Source organism: Bos javanicus, chromosome 9 (assembly GCF_032452875.1).
Source record: "Bos javanicus breed banteng chromosome 9, ARS-OSU_banteng_1.0, whole genome shotgun sequence".
Taxonomy (NCBI): domain Eukaryota; kingdom Metazoa; phylum Chordata; class Mammalia; order Artiodactyla; family Bovidae; genus Bos; species Bos javanicus.
In genome coordinates this window covers 23,879,909-23,898,849 of record NC_083876.1, presented here as the reverse complement: position 1 = coordinate 23,898,849, position 18,941 = coordinate 23,879,909, and the positions used below count along the sequence as shown (strand labels likewise).

The 18,941-nt window shown below is 37.4% G+C and overlaps 1 protein-coding gene across 1 annotated transcript; it reads right to left on the bottom strand.

Annotated features, from left to right (window-relative positions):
* Positions 1 to 4,647: 4,647 nt before the first annotated feature.
* KIAA0408 (KIAA0408 ortholog) lies at positions 4,648 to 17,944 on the bottom strand. Its single transcript, XM_061427340.1, has 5 exons — positions 17,809 to 17,944; positions 12,894 to 13,253; positions 12,726 to 12,805; positions 9,073 to 10,405; positions 4,648 to 7,030 (listed from the first exon to the last, which is right to left on the bottom strand). The coding sequence occupies exons 1-5, from the start codon at positions 17,941 to 17,943 to the stop codon at positions 6,857 to 6,859; spliced, it is 2,082 nt and encodes a 693-aa protein (XP_061283324.1). The 5' UTR covers position 17,944; the 3' UTR covers positions 4,648 to 6,856.
* Positions 17,945 to 18,941: the final 997 nt, after the last annotated feature.

The following is an 18,941-nucleotide window of genomic DNA, read 5'->3' as shown; positions in this document are numbered from 1 at the left end:
CGGCTTTATCTAACGGCAAACAGTAGTTCTCAAAGTTGGCTTATTTAGCAAAACCATTTTAAGATTGAATTATCTGTGAAAGCTTTCACCGGGTGTGATAAGACAGCAGTTAAAATGTGACAGCTGTGAAGAACTGACATCGACCATGAAATTTTGGAAATTTTAATTCAGTGACATGTGGTAAAAGTTAGTCCTATATTATTATTTTTTTGTCTTCACAAAAGCCCTTCAACTATGTTTCTTCTCAGACAATAAAAAAGAGAGCCTTACAATATTTCACATAGCACACTGACTTTTCAGCTAAAAGATACTTAAGTTTCTACCAGCAGTCAATTCAAACATTCAAGAATACTATCTCGTTGGTAGTATTCTTGTCATTTTATGCCAGTGATTATGCTTATAAAGTTTACAAAACAGTGAAAACAAATGATCTCTATTTGTAGGCATATTTTAAGTGCTGAAAATATGGTGACACCATCAAGAAGAGAAATTACTATACAAAGTAAATTCAGCTGGCTCAATTTTGGGAAATAAATAATTTCAGTCTGTGGTAATTAAATAAGGAAGCAGAGAGGAAAACCTATTTTGATTTTCCTGATAACAAATGATTAAAGCATTTTGTTACTGTTAAACGGTTAACAACAATTTTTTTTTTATTCAACAAATATTTATTGAGCTTACTTTCTGCTGGCACTTTCCTAAGCACTTGGCACAGTAAGTGAACAAAGCAAACACAATCCTGGCTTGTTTAGGGACTGTAAAAATTTTCAAGTTATGACTACCCTAAATGAAATTATTTTAGACACCACCCTTCATGGATCAAAGCCTTGTTGTAGCAAAGGGGCTTGTATAAGTCAATGAAGCTATAAGCCATGCCATGCAGGGTCACCCAAGGCAGATGGTCAAATGAAGAGTTCTGACAAAACATGGTCCACTGGAGGAAGGAATGGCAAACCACTCCAGTATTCTTGCCTTGAGAACCCCATGAACAATATGAAAAGGCAAAAAGAGAGGACACTGAAAGATGAGTCTCCTAGGTCAGAAGGTGTCCAGCATGCTACTGGGGAAGAGTGGAGGGCAATTACTAGTAGCTCCAGAAAGAATGAAGTGGATGGGCCAAAGTGGAATTGATGCTGTTGTGGGTGTGTCTGGTGGTGAAAGTAAAGTCTGATGCTATAAAGAACAACACTGCATAGGAACCTGGAATGTTAGGTCCATGAATCAAGGTAAATTGGACATGGCCAACACGAGATGGCAAGATTGAACATCAACATCTTAGGAATCAGCAAACTAAAATGGATGAGAATGGGTGTATTTAATTGAGATGACCATTTTACCTACTACTGTGGGTAAGAATCCCTTAGAAGAAATGGAGTAGCCCTCATAGTCAACAAAAGAGTCCAAAATGCAGTACTTGAGTGCAATCTCAAATATGACAGAATGATCTCTGTTCATTTCCAAGGCAAACCATTCAACATCACAATAATTCAAGTCTATGCCCCAACCACTGATGCTGAAGAAGCTAACGCTGACCAGTTCTATGAAGACCTACAACACTTAGAACTAACACCAAAAACAGATGTCCTTTTCATCATAGGGGACTGGAATGCAAAAGTAGGAATAATAGGCAAGTTTGGCCTTGGATTACAAAGTGAAGCAGGGCAAAGGCTAACAGATTAGGTTTGTAAAGAGAACATACTGGTCATAGCAAACACCCTACTCCGACAACATGATTCTACACATGGACATCACTAGATGGTAAATACTGAAATCAGATTATGTTCTTTGCAGCCAAGGATGGATAAAGCTCTCTACAGACAGAGACTTTGGGTAGTTATTTTTTTTTACTATTAGAGAGAACTTCCTGGAAATGTTAAAAAAAAAAAACAAAACACTGGTCTTGATACTCTCTTATTTCTCTAAACAAGTCGTTAATTTGAGAATCAGAACGGTACTTGAGTGAGTGTGGGAAAAGTGAGCTGATGGAACTGGGTGACCCTTTGGTGCAGACCTGTGGGGCACTGACAGTCTGCGGGAACCTCCTCCCCTAGAGACAGAATGGAGTAGTACAATGGCCAGAAATTTCATGTCCTCAGGCCCTGGCCTTTTGGTTTGTTTTAACTGGATGACAGAGCATCAGCAGTGGATACTCTTGCTCTCAAGTATCTTTTCCTCTGCTCCATGCAGCCCACCTCCTTTCCATTCAGGACAGAGCTCAGAGAAGCTGATTAAGCTTCACCTTCTTTAGTTATAATATCGCTGCACTTCTTTTTCCCTGAGACCATATTTTATTCCCAGATGCAATATGGGTGTCCCCTATGCTTTTCCACTTCATATATACAGTCATTTTCTAAGTTCTTCTAGACATGGTCTTACTCTTTGATGTTGTGCCTATTTCTTTTTTTTATTGAAGAAAAATGTCACGTTCAATTTCTGGGGTATCTAATTTTGCTCTTATTATATGAAGATTTTATTTATGGGTTTATCTAGATAAAATTTTAGATGACAATAAAAGGACGGTGGAAAGAACAGATTATCAGTCTACAGGCACCACCCTTGCCTGTCTTTTAAAGTCAGATGAGATGGCTCTGTGTGATTTCTAAGGTCCTTCCTACTCTAGCTTCTTCTCTCATTTCTAGACTCCATCATAGATTCATAAAAACAGAATCATTTTTCTTTCCAGAAGTCGCCAATCTTACCTGTTGGATTCATGAGATCATTGTAATATGTATCAGATTTTAAGTCTTAAGATTTTTTTTCTCACTGAGACAAATATTATTTTCTATGATAAGAATTCCCACAATAAAAAATGGCTAGGCACTTGCCTTAAAACTCCTCCTGCAATTTTTTTCTTTGCTTTCTTTTACTTTATGAAGCTCATTTTTGGAGAGGCTTATTTTCTGAGCTGTAATAAAATGAAGGTCATGGGTCTAGATTCTGATAAAGTTGCATGCATACTAAGTTGTTTCAGTCATGTCCAACTCTTTGCACCCCTCTGGACTGAAGCCTGCCGGGCTCCTCTGCCCATGGGATTCTCCAGGCAAGAATACTGGAGTGGGTTGCATGCCCTCCTCCAGGGGATTTTCCCAACCCAGGGATAAAACCCATGTCTCCTGCAGCTCCTGCATGTGGATTGCACATGGATTCTTTACTGCTGAGCTGGCAGAGAAGTCCCTCTGATTAAGTACTTGCTACTTAAGAAATGTGCAGAATTTGAAGTGAAATAGCACTCTACTAGAAATCTGTGGGGCTTTCCGGGTGGCTCAGTGGTAAAGAACCCACCTGCCAAGCAGGAGGTGCAGTTTCAGTCCCTGGGTCGGGAAGATCCCTGCAGAAGGACATGACAACCCACTCCAACATTCTTGCCTGGGAAATCCCATGGACAGAGGAGACTGAGGGGCTACAGTCCATGGGGTTGAAAAAGAGTCAGGCACAACTTAGCAACTAAAACAACAATAACAAGAAATCTGTGTGTGTCTAAAAATAATGTAACTGCTTTCATAATGTAGGAGCAAATTTCAGAGGAGTATTTCTTTTTAAAACAAACTTAATCAGACTTAATAAGCAGATAAATAGACATCAAGTGGTGTCACTACATGAGAAACTAGATGTGTTTGCATATGACTGGGTGCAGGAGTTCAAGCAGGCTTGGTCTTTAGACTACCATCTTGAGATATTTTAGGAGAAGCTAGGTTGAACTGTGTACATATTTGAGTTTAGACTTTAGAAAACTCTCAGCTGGAGTTTCACCAGTAAAAGAGGAAAATATAAATGCTCTTCCTCATGTATACACATGCCACCACGAGTGTTTCCACACCTATTTTACTTGATAGTTTCCAATGATTGAAAGAGATTTCATTATTGAGTAGCTGTTTGTCAGCAAGCGTGACTAAAAATCATTTTAAAAAGTCTGTGTGGGAAAGCAGATTCTCGTATTTAGGTCCAAATGTTTTCTTAGTATGACGTGGAGACTGGCTAAATCCTCTATGTAGAAGTAATCATGTTTTGTGCATGATAATATCTGGTCTTTGTCATTGTCTATGTAAAAATAAAGTTATGAATAATGTTTAATAAAGTGAATTATACAACATCATTTGTATTTGGCTTTGATCATAAAGCAACATAGGGAGCATGGGCAAGGGTTGTGCACATGTACACATACACATACACACATACAGGCACACGGGCACAGAAACTCACACTCTCCTCTGCCTCATTCTTCTTCCTTTCTGAGATCAATCTACAACATCAGTAACTCTACTGAAATAATATAAGATTTTTTTTCCCTTCAAAAGTCTGCCAGGGAAAACTTCTAATCAAGTGCCTCTGAAAGGTTTATAAACCCCTAAAATCCAGTAATGATGGTATAATAAAGGTAAGTTTTGGGGGAAGAAAATGCCCATCCAAAGTAGAAAAACTACTGGCTAAAAGTCACAATACATCAAAAATGTATTTTCCAGGATAATTTCCATTTAACTGATAGGTTTTTCCATAAAAAATTATAAAATATGTAAAAGAGAAGACAGAATATTCAAATAATATTTGTTTTAGTTTTTCCAACTTTACAATCAAGGAGTTGGAGTAGATACTAAGTTTTTTTTTTTTTTCCCAGCGCTAATATTCTATGATTTTTGTCAACATAGGATGTTAAAATGTATCCCACTGTTTTATTCAGATGGTTAGAACAAGTGGCACAAAATTGTGATGTGTGACAATATCACCCTTTTAATTTACAGATAAGGAAGTCCCAGAGAAGTAACATGAATATATCCAATGATACACATCATTAGGGTATCAATGAATGTCACTGCTTCCAAATCTCCCTAATTAGCAAGTATTTTGTTCTGTGTTATTAAGGACTCAAAATTCCCTCCCCACCCCTGGAAATTCTCTTTTAGTAGTTATGGGGTGAGGCCAAGAATTAAAAAACAACCCTCAATATTTGACTTGTAATTCAAGTTAGGACCACAGACCCACATCAGACTACCTGGGATACAGTGAAGGAGAGGAGGAGCTTTGTCGCACAGCCCTTGGGCAGGCTTGTGCTCCACTGTTACACAGCAGGATCTTCCGGTTCATTATCTTATGCCATAGTCTCCCACCTCCCCAGGGTCTTCTCCCTTTTAGATGAACAGCATATTATATGAGTGACATCACTTGATATCTAGGGTACTTTTCTCTTACAGTCTTCCTATGGAAAAGGATATGCCTGAAACAAAAAGAATTAAAAGACTGGATCTGTAGCCCTTTCTTACCATCTGCTCCAACCTCACGTTCTAGAAGTTTAATTCTGCTCAACTCCCGGAAAGTCTTCTTATCGGAAAATATGAATCTGGCCATCACCATGCAACAGTCTTGAGCCTTTAAGGCAGTCTGGGATTCAAAAATTAATTACTGTACGTCAAATCATGGTGTGATGAAGTGAATTTTCCTAAATTGTTAGAATGTATCACAAGGAGAAGGCTCTTTGAATATCTTTGTAATAAGAATTCGTTAAGCTTTTGGTAGTAAAAGAAAAGCTTAAATAGAATTACTATCTAATAATGTAGTTGGCTTTATACAGAGACAGTGGACAGCAAAGTTGCTTCTAAGATCATTCATGTAGAATTCCAAGCACCTCAACGTTCCTACTTCTGTCAGCTCTCAGTATATGGATATTCACTGTTGGCAAAGTGCAACCACCAAAAAAGTTTCTGCCCCTTATGCTACCCACGGATGCCAAAGGTTAGTTTAAGGCTTTTTGAATGTAGCACACTGCAAGAAATACAATTCATCTCTCAACGAAATATCGTTCCTGATTTTCTTTGTTAATAAAAATTTGAAATAGTCTCTTATCTACTAATTTCAGGGAAAAGGTTAAAAAAGGAAAAAGTGAATAACTTACCTCTCACAATATGCATTGCTCCAAATGCTGAAAAAAAGCTTACTAAAATTTTGCCAAAATTAGAATTCAGCCTAACCAAATTTCTTTTTAAACCATATTTAAGGTATGTTTGTTACTGAAGTTGTCAAAATAAATTAATTGTTTAGTTATGTTGTTTATAAAGCAGTCTTATGCTGGCTCTGAGGATCAAGTATACAGCGAAAGCCATAATAGACTGCTGAATGATATATAAAAGTTTTTGTGGACATTTTATGTTTGTTTTAGAAGGCTGATCTGTTTCAACCTATTTAAACTTTTTATTTATTAATATTTAAAAGAATAAATGAGGAGATCAATGGTATTAGTCTATCTTTGTATGGGTTAAGGAACTGAGTTGGCTGTAGAAACCTACTAACCTTAGGTATATGTATAGTTAGTTTTCTATGTAGCTGGGGCCAAGAAAGTGGTTAGTTAATATATGTACCTCAAACGCCTTAAGTGGATACCTATTAAAAGGTACAAAAAATATAAATAATACTGTGTATTTTAAAAATTTTTAAATAAACACAAAGAATATATAGGTATATATGTTATAATTTCAAAGTCAACACTAGCACATAAGTTTTACTTATCTAAATACATACTGACATTTCCTGTATCAACACATGCACCTACAAAACACATAGCCATGCACATAACCTTGCTTTCTGCCACTTGCAAGAAAGTCAGAATATACAATATAGTACACTGTTTCGATGTAAATCATATTGGCAAATTAATGAGGATGGCATTAAAAAATTCTGATCTAGGAAATCAAAATACAAGAAGATAATTACTCCATAGATTAAAAACACTGAAGACTGATGGGAAGTTAAGGTTTAAATTGTCCCAGTAATCTTGAAAGATACAGAAGAGATAGAATTGGTTGTAAACACTCGGAATACTCTGTTTGGCAATCAGGACTTTTGTAGTCTAGCAATCCAGGCCAGAGACTTAGACCATCGATGCTTCTGATCGCAGAGGAATGGGGAAGTTGTGGGCAGTTCTCCGCAAGGCAGGGGGTGCTGAAGGAGATCTAGATGCCCATCTGGATGGGAGACGGCGATTTGCTGGTCTGGCAGGTCGGGAAAATCCTTTTCCAGGTGAGGATTTCACTGCCATGGATTCCTAAGACACAAAAGAAGACCTTCACCTCACCATTCAGGCACCAACAATGAGCTTAATATACTATGGATCTCAACTGTAGGATTAATGTATTTACCATGTTTACAAGCAAGAAAAATTGAAGAATCTCCTTGTCTAATATTTGTGGTCTGGGATGTTTTCATCAAAACAGCTCACTTTGAATATGAATATGGCATTTTCTAATCTTGTGGATCTCATCATACTAAGTTTTAATACAACTAATTTCTAATTTCATAGAACTAACCATGTAAGTTAATCTTATGTTAGAACTCAAAGTTTATGTCAGGTAACATTGATATGATGGAACTAAAGATTTTCCTTAGTGGAGTGTTAGGATATTTCAGTTTTTTAAAGATAATAATTTAAAGAAGAATTAATTTGCGTCCGGTTATTTTATGTCAAGTTATTGACACTTTTAGAGATCATAAACAAAAGGGACACAAATCACCAAATGATTTGTCTGATGCTATCTTTTTTTTTGTTCACTAAGAACCACTCTTATTATCAATCTTTTAAAAGCTTCAAAATTATCTTCAAACGACTTTAAAATAGAACTTTGTTCTTTTTAAAAATATTTACTTTTGGCTGTGCTGGGTCTTAATTGGGGCATGTGGGGTCTTTTGTTGCCGAGTGGGCTCTCAGTTACCATGTGTGAGGCATCTCTCTAGTTGTGGCGCTTGGGGTTAGTAGCCCCTTGGGCGTATGAGATCTTAGTTCCCTGACCAGATATCAGACCCATGTCCCCTGTATTGGAAGGTGGACTCTTAACCACTGGACCACCAGGGGTGTCCCAAATATAAGAACTGCTCTTAAGGATCTACAGTAGAGGACCCTTCTCAAATCTCCAATCATTGCAAAAATGGGAAATATTTAATAATATTTGTTAATGAGAATTTTGGGCTGATCATTGTGTACATGCTCCCACGTCCATGCCCTTCCATATGAAGCCAGAGGACCTTACAGGTATCTATGGGCTCAACTGAACAACAGACATACAAAAGCAGGATAGTTATTTGCACTTTGGGCAAACAGACAAAGTTTCTGATCAACTGGATGTAAACTGATATTTTTGTAGGACTTGAAAACCACATAAAAATTGCTCACACCAGAAGGAGGCAACTTGCATCCTTTAAAAACTATGCTGCATACACACTGTGCTTTGTAAAACTAGGATTTTCAAAGTATTGCCTATTATAATAATATGTCACCTTGGAGCTTTTTATAAATTATGTGTATAAGGTACTGATGGATAGCTCTTCACTGTAAATAGAGATCTCTTCAACCTCTTTTCTCCCCTCTAAGATTATACTCTTTTGCAAGCACACTGTAATAAAAAAAAGGTAACAGTTTGTTTAAATACCCATTTTGGGGGGACAATTTCCACACAAAGAATTTATACCTACAATAATGACTTTAAAGTTTTTATGCTATACTATCATTTTTTTTTTCATATACTGCCTTTTAGCTCCACAATAAGATAACTTTATGAGGCACTATTTTAAATGATTTTTTTTAAACCGAACTCATATTCATGTGAATAATCCCATGAGGAAGAACACAAATCAAATTCTGGGAATGACTGAACCAATCATAGCTAATAACAGAAAAATACAAGTTATTTTTAAAATACTTTCCATATACTTTAACAAATATAAACACTTTAATAGGATAAAATTCTATAAATGAACAAACTCACATTCAGAATATTCTTTAAGAAAGAAACACAACAAATACTTGATCATTTTGTTCTGGAGCCCACTTATTACATATATTTTCTGCTATTTCAGAATTTAAACAAAAGCTGTAATGTGCTAACCCCAGACTTAAAAACTAAACTTTTAAAAGTTCGTGCTGAGTTACAATCCTAAGGTTTATATTTATTCACAAATGAAGGGTCAAAGAACTAAGAAGATGTCAAAACATTTGCCTATGTTCTATTTATATGAATGGGCAAATGACCGAACTCTGAGCCATTGCTAAATATGGATGCAGTTCCACCAGAATATGTTAAATTGCTTTCTCACCTCAGTTACCTTTTTCCGACCTACTCCTTGCCTCACTTGCTGTGCTCCATGCATTGCTGTCTTGTGCTCAAGCTCTTGTTCTATTTGGAGCTTTTCTAAATGTTGACCTAATGTGGCTCCACCACTGACATCAGAACTACATTTGGTCCAGTTGGCCTGGAAGCATCGAGAATTCTGCAATGCAGACCCCGCAGATGTCTCATAGGTTTTCAGCAGCTTTTCCACCACACCATAATTTGACCTGGGGTCCGCAGACCTTGGCCGGCCAGACAAACTACTTGGTCTCCAGTCATGCTCGTGAAGCATATTCCGGTAACTGCGAGGGCTTATGGGCTCCCGCGTTTGTCTGAACTGGCCTGGTGTGGGTTTTTTGGTGGAATTATCAGGCACGTTTTCCCTGGGCACAGGCATGGGGGCACTGGTTTTCAGAACGTCAGAAACACTCTCACTGACTGAGATGTTGTCTGTGCACGCAGTCAAGGTCTCACAGCGCTGAAGATCTTCGGATTGTTCTGAGCAGCTTTGACTTTGTTGTACAGCATGACAATTTCTATCTGTTCTAAATACAATTCTGTTAAATTCATCAGTCTTTTTTGCCAGCTTTTCATTCCCAGTAGTCTTTTCAAAGCCATAACTGAAACTTCTCAGTGGGCTGCTGCTCTGTGACGCTAAAGAGCTACAGTCATTGTTTATATGAAGATCAGGAGGAGGTTTAGCAGAGTGATCTGGAATTACCTTTTCATATTTTGGCTTATTGGGAGTAGAGCAGGCTTTCTGAAACCACAGTGTAGAGGGGCTATTTTTTGCACAAACCCCAGTGTTGCACGACCACATGCTAAGTCCAGCATTTTCATTACATGGAGGCTTGTTATCTACTTTGGCTTCTGGTGCCAAAGAAGGAAACGTGATACCATCATTCAGAGTCTTCCCTTCATTTAGACCCAGCAGCGGCATCTCATCATGCTTCCAGAAAAAATGAGGGTGGCTGTTCTTTTCACCTTGACCCTCTTGGGCCACCCAGCTGCTGTGGTCTAAACATTCCTTCCAACTTTCATGGGCTTGTGCAGAATATGAGCTAGGAAAATTTCGAGATGTGCTTCTTGGAGGAGGAATTGGTGGAGTTTCACTTCTTTTCGGATCAGTTGTATCAATTCCATCTTTTTTCTTGGAATTGTTCTGGAAAACATTGGTACAGCTCAGATTTTTTCTGTTTTTCCATTTTTTGTTTTCTAAACTGGTTGAAGGAATGCACTGGCTGTTGTTGATCATGTGACCTCCATGAGGAGTATTCATTACATTTGGTGTTTCCTGGAGAAAAGAATCTGACTTCATCCTAAAAATTATAAAGCATGCTATATTAGTGATGACTTTGTTTATGATAAGCTCTTAAAAGACACTGGGCCTAAAACAATGGATTCTGATATAGGAAAAGGAGTCACAACTTCCTTAAACAATATTTTTATATAAATTTCCTAGTACAAAACTTCAAGTCACTTTTGCTATAGGATAAAGACCACCACTCAGTGTTGTATTCAAGACTATATACATAGTCTGACCCAAACTGTCTTTTTAACTGTCTCTCATTTTCTTCTATTACCTGAAACTTCACCTACATTTAGACTTTGTGTAGTCTCTTGGGTGTCTCCTATTGGTGTTCCCATTTCCATAGGTTTTCTCTTGCCATTTCCTTATGTCAGCTTGGCCTACTGAATTCCTATTCATAATGTCTTCTGAGCTCAATCTCCTCCCCTCGAATTTGAAATAACACTCTAAGAAATTAATGAAATAACATTCTATTTCATTCCAGAAATCTGAATCAAAGCACAGAGAGACATGAGCAATACCAAATGGGAGGTGTTATTTGGACAAGAAAGAAAAGTGAGCTTTTTTTTTTTTTTCTGATGAGTAAAGGACATATTTTTTTTAAAAAGCTGCAGTAAAAATCATGTGGCTGCTCAAGCTACAGTGAGTAATCTGGCATAGATGGAATATAAAACAGAGTGGGAAAGAATGATGACAAATAAGAGAGAAATGCTAGGTCAAATTGTAATAACTTTGAATTACATATTAAGAATTTTGAGCTTTTTTTATAAAGGCCATGAAGTCACAGTGAGAACTTTATACCAGGGATGGTTTGTAAAAGCAAATTGGAAAGTAAGAATTTTCTGAATTATCGAAATAAAAACCTAAATGTAGCAATAATGTGGGTTCACAAATTAACATTAATTAATCATATTGATAAATAGAAACCACATTTATACCTATTTAACTTCCATTATGAGATAGCTTATAATAAAGCACAGATGAATGCCTACTAGGCAAAAGCTAAATGGGAAAAGTGGAAGGCAAAATTATGTATAAAACATGGTTGGGTAAGTAAAATCTGTTGTTAAGTCAGTACAAAAATTCTCTCTGAGCTTCCAAAGAGATGAAGAAAAATAAGGGTTCACATTGCTATAGCTTCTCAGAGAAGTACGCTGTCCCACAAGGAGATAAATGGTGATTTTAGAGCAATCCATCACTTAACTTGCAGAGAATCCAATTTATTTTTCAATTTGGCTAAAACTTACCCTTAGAATTATATAGGTGTTTCTGAACTGAAACAGCATTTTTACAGCACTGTGTAAATACATATGTGGGTATGTATTTACAGTACGTTGTTCTGAAAATTATGAATGCTTTCATTATATACATAATAAATGTAGAGAAATAAATAATTCAGAATATTTCAGCAGAACATCATTATAAAATTAAAACACCATACTGTTAAATTTGACACAGCTTAAAGATGTATTTGGAGAAGGCAATGGCACCCCACTCTGGAGTAGAAAATCCCAGGGACAGAGGAGCCTGGTGGGCTGTAGTCCATGGGGTCGCTAAGAGTCGGACACGACTGAACAATTTCACTTTGACTGTTCACTTTCATGCATTGGAGAAGGAAATGGCAACCCACTCCAGTGTTCTTGCCTGGAGAATCCCAGGGACGGGGGAGCCTGGTGAGCTGCCGTCTATGGGGTTGCACAGAGTCAGGCATGACTGAAGCGACTTAGCTTAAAGATGTATTTAACTAGGTTAACCCATCATACTGTTCCACTGGGCAAATACTCCAAACAAAAAGAATGCCATTGCATACACTTGTTAATTTACTATTTATTATGGTGAGTGTTGGGGTTTTCCAGGTGGCTCAGTGGGAAGGAATCCACCTGCCAATGCAGAAGGCAAAGGAGATGTGGGTTTGATCCCTGGGTCGGGAAGATCCCCTGGAGGAGGGCATGGCAACCCACTCCAGTATTTTTGCCTGGAAAATTCCATGGACAGAGGAACCTGGTGGGCTATACAGTTCCTAGGGTCGAAAAGAGTCAGATATGACTGAGTGACTGAGCACAAGGGCAAGTATAACTAAACTAAACATCAATAAAAAGTAAAGTACACATAATAGTCAAATTATAAAGAAAACAAGATTTACTTTAAGAATTAATGAACAAAGAAATGTACAATTTAAGCTTTTATCTCCTAAAATAACAGATTTTAGTAACATTACTAATTCTTGCTAACAAAGTGTTAAATGTGAAAGGTAATTTGGATTCATTAACTTAAAACAATATCCGTCTTGATTTTTCAACATAAAAATCATCATAGATGTACCAGCCTACCTTCTGTGGTTAGACCGCTTTCGAATTTCCTCTTGAAAGTTGCATAATTCTTCACTAACTTTGGCAAGTTCTTCAAGAGCCTTTATACATATAAGCAATATCATGTTAGCCCTTTGAAATGTAAATATTTCTTTAGAAACAGTCCAAGGCAAATCCCGTCTTACTTACTGTGTTGAGGGCGCCAGAGCAGCTCTTGTTCTCTGCCTCAGAAGTCCTCAGGTCAGGCCAGGCCCCATGTTCTTTTTGGTTGTCTCTGGCTTCAGAATCCATATACCCTACTTTTGATTTTTTGATTGTTTTTTGTTCCTTGCACACTTGATTTCTTTCCCTGAGTAAACTCTGCTCTGTTTTATCTTTTTTTCCCAGAATGTCCCTGGGATGTATCCCTGTAAATTTACATTGTCCTGAATTGGGGTAATCTGGAGAAGATTCCATTTTATCTCCAACAGCCTTCTCACAATCAAGATCAATGACCTTAGCACGTTCACTCATGTTGATTTTCCTCCGACGCTTTACTTCATGGCAGAGCTATAAGGAAAACAAAGATAAAGTTTTCCCCCTAACCCACTTTCTCAATAGTTTTGATCCTAAACACAGTGTTCTGAGTTCTCTTAGCCATATTACTATATAGTGGGTCTTCCCAGGTGGCACTAAGGGTAAAGAACCCACTTGCCATTGCAGGAAATATAAGAGACTTGGGTTTGATCCCTAGGTTGGGAAGATCCCTTGGAGAAGGAAATGGCAACCCACTCTAATATTCTTGCCTAAAGAATCCCATGGACAGGGGAGCCTGGTGGGCTACAGTCCCTAGGGTCAGACATGACTTAAGCTACTTAGCACGCATGCATACATAGACTGCTCCAGGGCACTAATGCTTATGCTTCCAAACTATGCTTCTAAAATCTGGATTAGGTGGAGCAACTTTTGATGAACCATAAAGACTACATGTAGTAGGGCAAAGAAGGTAATTTCTATTTGACTAGAAATCAATTCATTCAAAAATGACAGAAACCTGCGTTTATATATAGATGTCATAATGATACAGAGCACTCTTAACAAAATTGGAATGACCTCAATCAATTACTGGCTGCTGCTGCTAAGTCGCTTCAGTCGTGTCTGACTCTGTGCGACCCCATAGACGGCAGCCCACCAGGCTCCCCCATCCCTGGGATTCTCCAGGCAAGAATACTGGAGTGGGTTGCCATTTCCTTCTCCAGTGCATGAAAGTGTAAAGTGAAAGTGAAGTCGCTCAGTCGTGTCCGACTCCTGGCAACCCCATGGACTGCAGCCTACCAGGCTCCTCCGTCCATGGGATCTTCCAGGCGAGAGTACTGGAATGGGTTGCCATTGCCTTCTTCCAATTACTGGCAATGTGCTCTAATTTAACCAACATTAAGGCCATATTTTAAAAATATATGATCCTACTTGTAAGTCAACATTGAACTGTCTAAATGACTGACAATCTCACATAGTAACTCAGCTCATTCTGTCCCCTAAGTAATTGTCTCATCATCAAAAGACGCTTCTTTAGGACTTTACGTGAGTGAGGAGTAGGTAATTCTCAGACTTGCTTTTTTTTTTTTTTTTACTTCCAAGGCTATATACATTCAAAAAAAGTTTCTTCCTTTGTCCTAATTAAATGTGAGCCTGTCCTATGTAATACAATTGAACTCTAAGGCTTTGATCATCTATTAGTTTATTAATTGCCCCAAATTATTTCTTGAGGATTTAGTTTAACCTGCAGGCAATTAGTGACTTTCTCTTCAGGCTTGAGTTCTGAGAAAGCTTGTCAAATTCCAAAGACTGTCAGAGAACTATTAAAGCAAATGACTCTACATTTTACAATCACATCCTATATCTGCACGAGATCTATTAATCAAAGAATAACAGATTAATTTCTGCTCAGTATTTATGCAAATCTCAGAGAGAAGCACTAGAACATATTTAATGCCTGAAGGATATGCAGTGCATTTATTGCCCTAGTCATAAATTTGTCATTGGATAAAGTCAGGATAGCATCAAATTGCCATCATGAATCAACCATTTTGGCTCCTGTAAAATTATCTGCACTGAACTTCTGTGGGCATTATAATTTTGGCCGACCTTGAGGGGCATAATAAGAAGCAACCCTCAAAAGCACCAGGCTAAATCTAAGGATGTTCTTGGTGGCACTGTCCTCTTATAGAGGAGTCATGGGTGAAAACAAAATTGCTTCAATGTAAAATTAGGGACCAAAGTACTATTTCTGGAAAATTAGTCTGATTTTGTTTCCTGAATATTGAGAAATATGCATCTGATAATTGTTTGTTACTTGCTAGAAAGACAGACCTGCTGCATGCATTTTGCAAGGGATCCTTCCTCTTATCTTCATTTCACCTTTCTCTTCTCGTTTTGAAATACTTTAATTTACACAGAATTCTATTTGACATCTTAAATTCTCTTGGGGACTTAGGTGACGTATGAAAAAACAAAAAACATTATACTATTGGGAAACCATTTATTCTGTGCAAGGAAATCTGTTACTTGGTCCTCAGCTGTTTTCAATGGGTATCTGATCATTCAAACAAAGGACACAGGCAGGAAAGATGGCAAAGTGATTAAAAAAAAGAAAAATTCCCAGCTGTCTATTAACTCTGTTAAGAGTAACTATCTGGATCAGTCTAGGTTTCAAAGATCCAAGTATCTACATCTTCACTTTGTAACAGCAAATGCAATGATTGTGGATAGTGGCTGAAAAAAGAATCATTAGCATCTTAATACCCAATACTGATCCTTTCACTAATGATATATTTACTTGGAATCACAGAAGTTATAAGCCTGCACCTAAAATTGTCAAATTTTCTAGCATATGACTTAATAAGTTGTGTCTGATTTAAAACACAGAATTTGTGATAAATAAGAAAGAAATACAGTCTCTTAGTCTGGTGCTACTAAAGAACCTGCCTGCCAATGCAGGAGACATAAGAGACACAAGTTCAATCCCTGGATCGGGAAGATCCCCTGGAGGAGGACGTGGCAATGCACTCCATATTCTTGCCTGGAGAACCTTATGGACAGAGGAGCCTGGTGGGCTACAGTCCACAGGGTCGCGAGAGTCGGACACGACTGAAGTGACTAGCACGCACACGTGCACACGCTTGTAGTATCTTACATTTTTCCAAGTGTAGACTTTTAATTTTAGTTAACAATATTGTCTTGACTTTCTATGACATGTGAGGACAATTTCCTGTTTTTCCCAATCTTTTCTAACCCAGCTTTGTAGCTTCTAAGCAGGAAGATATTAAAGGTGCATTATTACAGGTACAAATACTGGGAGTGGAAAAGGATACATACATACTCTGCCATTTTATATAAGGAACTTGAGAGTATCCATGAATTTTGGTATCCATGGGGTCTCCTGGAGCCATTTCCCGTGTCTACTGAGGGACAACTGTATTGTTATGACAAGGGGGACACAATGCTAGTCTTCAGGTATTGTAGAGCATCCTCTCTGGGTGGGTAGTCTGGGTAAGCACATTTTTCAAACATATTCTCAGGTATGGTGCTGTACCATGCATGCATCATGACATAAATAGCACCACAGCTACTATCCAAGATAAAGAAAAAATATTCCATTCCTTCTGTCAGTATTTTTACGGACTATCACCTAAGTTGGAAGTATGTTTAATGCCTGCTAATTGATAGGGCTCATATCCTCCATAGATGGAATCAGCAGAGCTGTCAGAATAATTATTTGACAATAACAAATTTAACCAGACAGCAGACTGTCTTAGCTACCATCTTAAGCTACATGGCTTAAACAATGGGCTAGACTAATCCTGACTCCCTTAATTATTTTGCTCAGATGCTAGAATTATCTGAGACTATTATTTAATGGATTTTCCAAACCTTGAGAAGCCAGTGACCTATGAGTTCAGGTTTCAAACTGGCATTGTAGACTCTGATTTAGCCATCTCCTTTTTGATCCAATTGAACTCTGGGTGGAGGAGTTAACAGAGGAAGCAAAATGTATTTTCCAAACTATAGAAGGACAAGAAGCAAATTCTCCTTTCAATCTGCAATCATCTACTACATGCCTGACTTCTCAGCTGGATTTTCCAAGAACAGTCTAACGGCCATGTGTTAGTCACTCAGTCATGTCCAACTCTTTGCAACCCCATGGTCTGTCCATGGAATTCTCTAATAGAGTAATGGCTATTCTTTTTTTATTTTTCCTTTTAGCATGCCAATTTGTATTTTATTCATAACTAATTACATGGCTGTTAATAAGAAAATTATTTGCACTATAAACAAAGCATCAGCATTGATTGCCTGTGAATGAAGACCAAGGAGTCTGTTAAAATAACTGTCTTGACAATGTGCCCAAAACCATGTAAGTCAACAGCAGGGATGTTACAAGAAAGCAAGATAAGTATAAATAATTTTCAGTTGGAACAAGCCTGAATATACGTCAATGCAGATAACTAAAGGAAATATTCAAGGTCCAACAGGCTGAAGGGATTAAATTATTATTTGTATCAGATTCTGGGCATGTCATTTTTCATACTCTTTTATAATAAATGTGCCAATAAATGTGGTGCACCTTGCCAGGATAAATATGTCCACTGTCATTTTCTTTTTGAAATACGACACTCCTTTTGGTTATACTGAATTATTGAGTACATAATTTCCTTTAGTAGATGTTATTCATAAATTATCTCAGAAAAGATCTAGTTTTAATGCCCAATTGTAATAATCCAAAGGTATGTTCCACTAATTATGTTTTTCTTTTATTTTCACACTGAGCTCAGCATTTGAAAACTCATGCAAAATACATACCTCACTTTTGATGCCATCAGAATTTTAGTCAGAAAAGAGTAAATTGACATATTTTAGAGTTTTCATGCCAAGTTATAAAATAAGTATAGTCTCTACACTACCAATGGGTTAGGTTATGCTATTTTCAGTCTAATTAAGTATCACTGAGACATGTATCTTTTAGGTAGAATTGGAAAGTAAAAACAGTTTCCAATACAAAACAAGCCAAAAGGATTTTCATTCTGAGTTTTAAGTTTCCAAAGTATTCAAACAAATCAACACGTACCTCTTCTATCTTCTTCTGCATTATCTTCCATTGACTTTCCCATTCCTTTCTTTCATTGTCAAACTGGTCCAGTAATTCCATTTTTTCCTTGTGCCAGTTAGCCTCTGTGTTCTCCCACTGCTTGTGCAGGTCCATGGCAACCGTGTGAGTGTTAGTGAAGGGGTATTTCTGTTCGTCTCTGCCTTCTCTTAACTGTTTCTTGGAAGCTTGGAGCTGTTTTATTTGAAGCCGTCTCACTTGCCTTTAAAACAAAGCCTAATATAAACATAACAAGAGAGAGTTCCAAATCCATGTGCTTTCTGGAAACATTTTATCAGACTGTCAAGAGCCATTGACATAAACAAACCACAGGAAAATTGGACTCAAAAGAAGAGATGACAAAAATATCTGCTTAAGAAGAGACTAGCACAATCAAAAACAAAAAAAAAGTATCGTTCAGGTTTTTTTTCTTCCTCTTTCTGAAACCAGACAGCAAAATTACAGTGGACAGGATGGTTAAATGCATGTGTGAGATATAAGTATTCCTTAAACTAACCACCTAATCTAAAGATAGAATTTTTCATGACTATTTAAGAGTGGAAGTATGAAATTCAACCGGATAGTGACAGCTACACAACTGTGGTAGATTCTTCTGCAGTAGAATTACTCCTTCTGTTCTGATGCAACCAGATTATATAATTTTATGATTTTTAAAGTCCTGAGACAGTGCTATGCTACAGTCTTCACTTTATACTGAAGAGCTCAATCTTGTGGCAAATGTAGTTACTGTATCAATAAGACCCCAATGTTGGTAGTCAATCTGGGACTGATGGTATCAGCAAGAAACCAAACTAAAGCATGGAAAAATATTGTCATTATTTTATTTCATCAAGTAAAATACTAAAGCAGCAAAATTATTCTGAAAACCATGTTAGAACTTATCCATGCTCTCTTTTCCTTCTAATAGCAAATTTGGAAAACTCAGCAGTGGCCACAGGACTGGAAAAGGTCAGTTTTCATTCCAATCCCAAAGAAAGGCAATGCCAAAGAATACTCAAACTACCACACAGTTGCACTCATTTCACACGCTAGTAAAGTAATGCTCAAAATTCTCCAAGTCAGGCTTCAGCAATACGTGAACCATGAACTTGCAG

Coding starts and splice junctions, on each gene's coding strand:
- KIAA0408 (XM_061427340.1), bottom strand. CDS start 17,943: ATGGACCTGCACAAGCAGTGGGAGAACACAGAGGCTAACTGGCACAAG. Junction 13,254..17,808: donor TGCAGAAGAAGATAGAAGAG/GTACGTGTTGAT, acceptor TTTTCCTTATAG/CTCTGCCATGAAGTAAAGCG. Junction 10,406..12,725: donor AAGCGGTCTAACCACAGAAG/GTAGGCTGGTAC, acceptor TATAATTTTTAG/GATGAAGTCAGATTCTTTTC.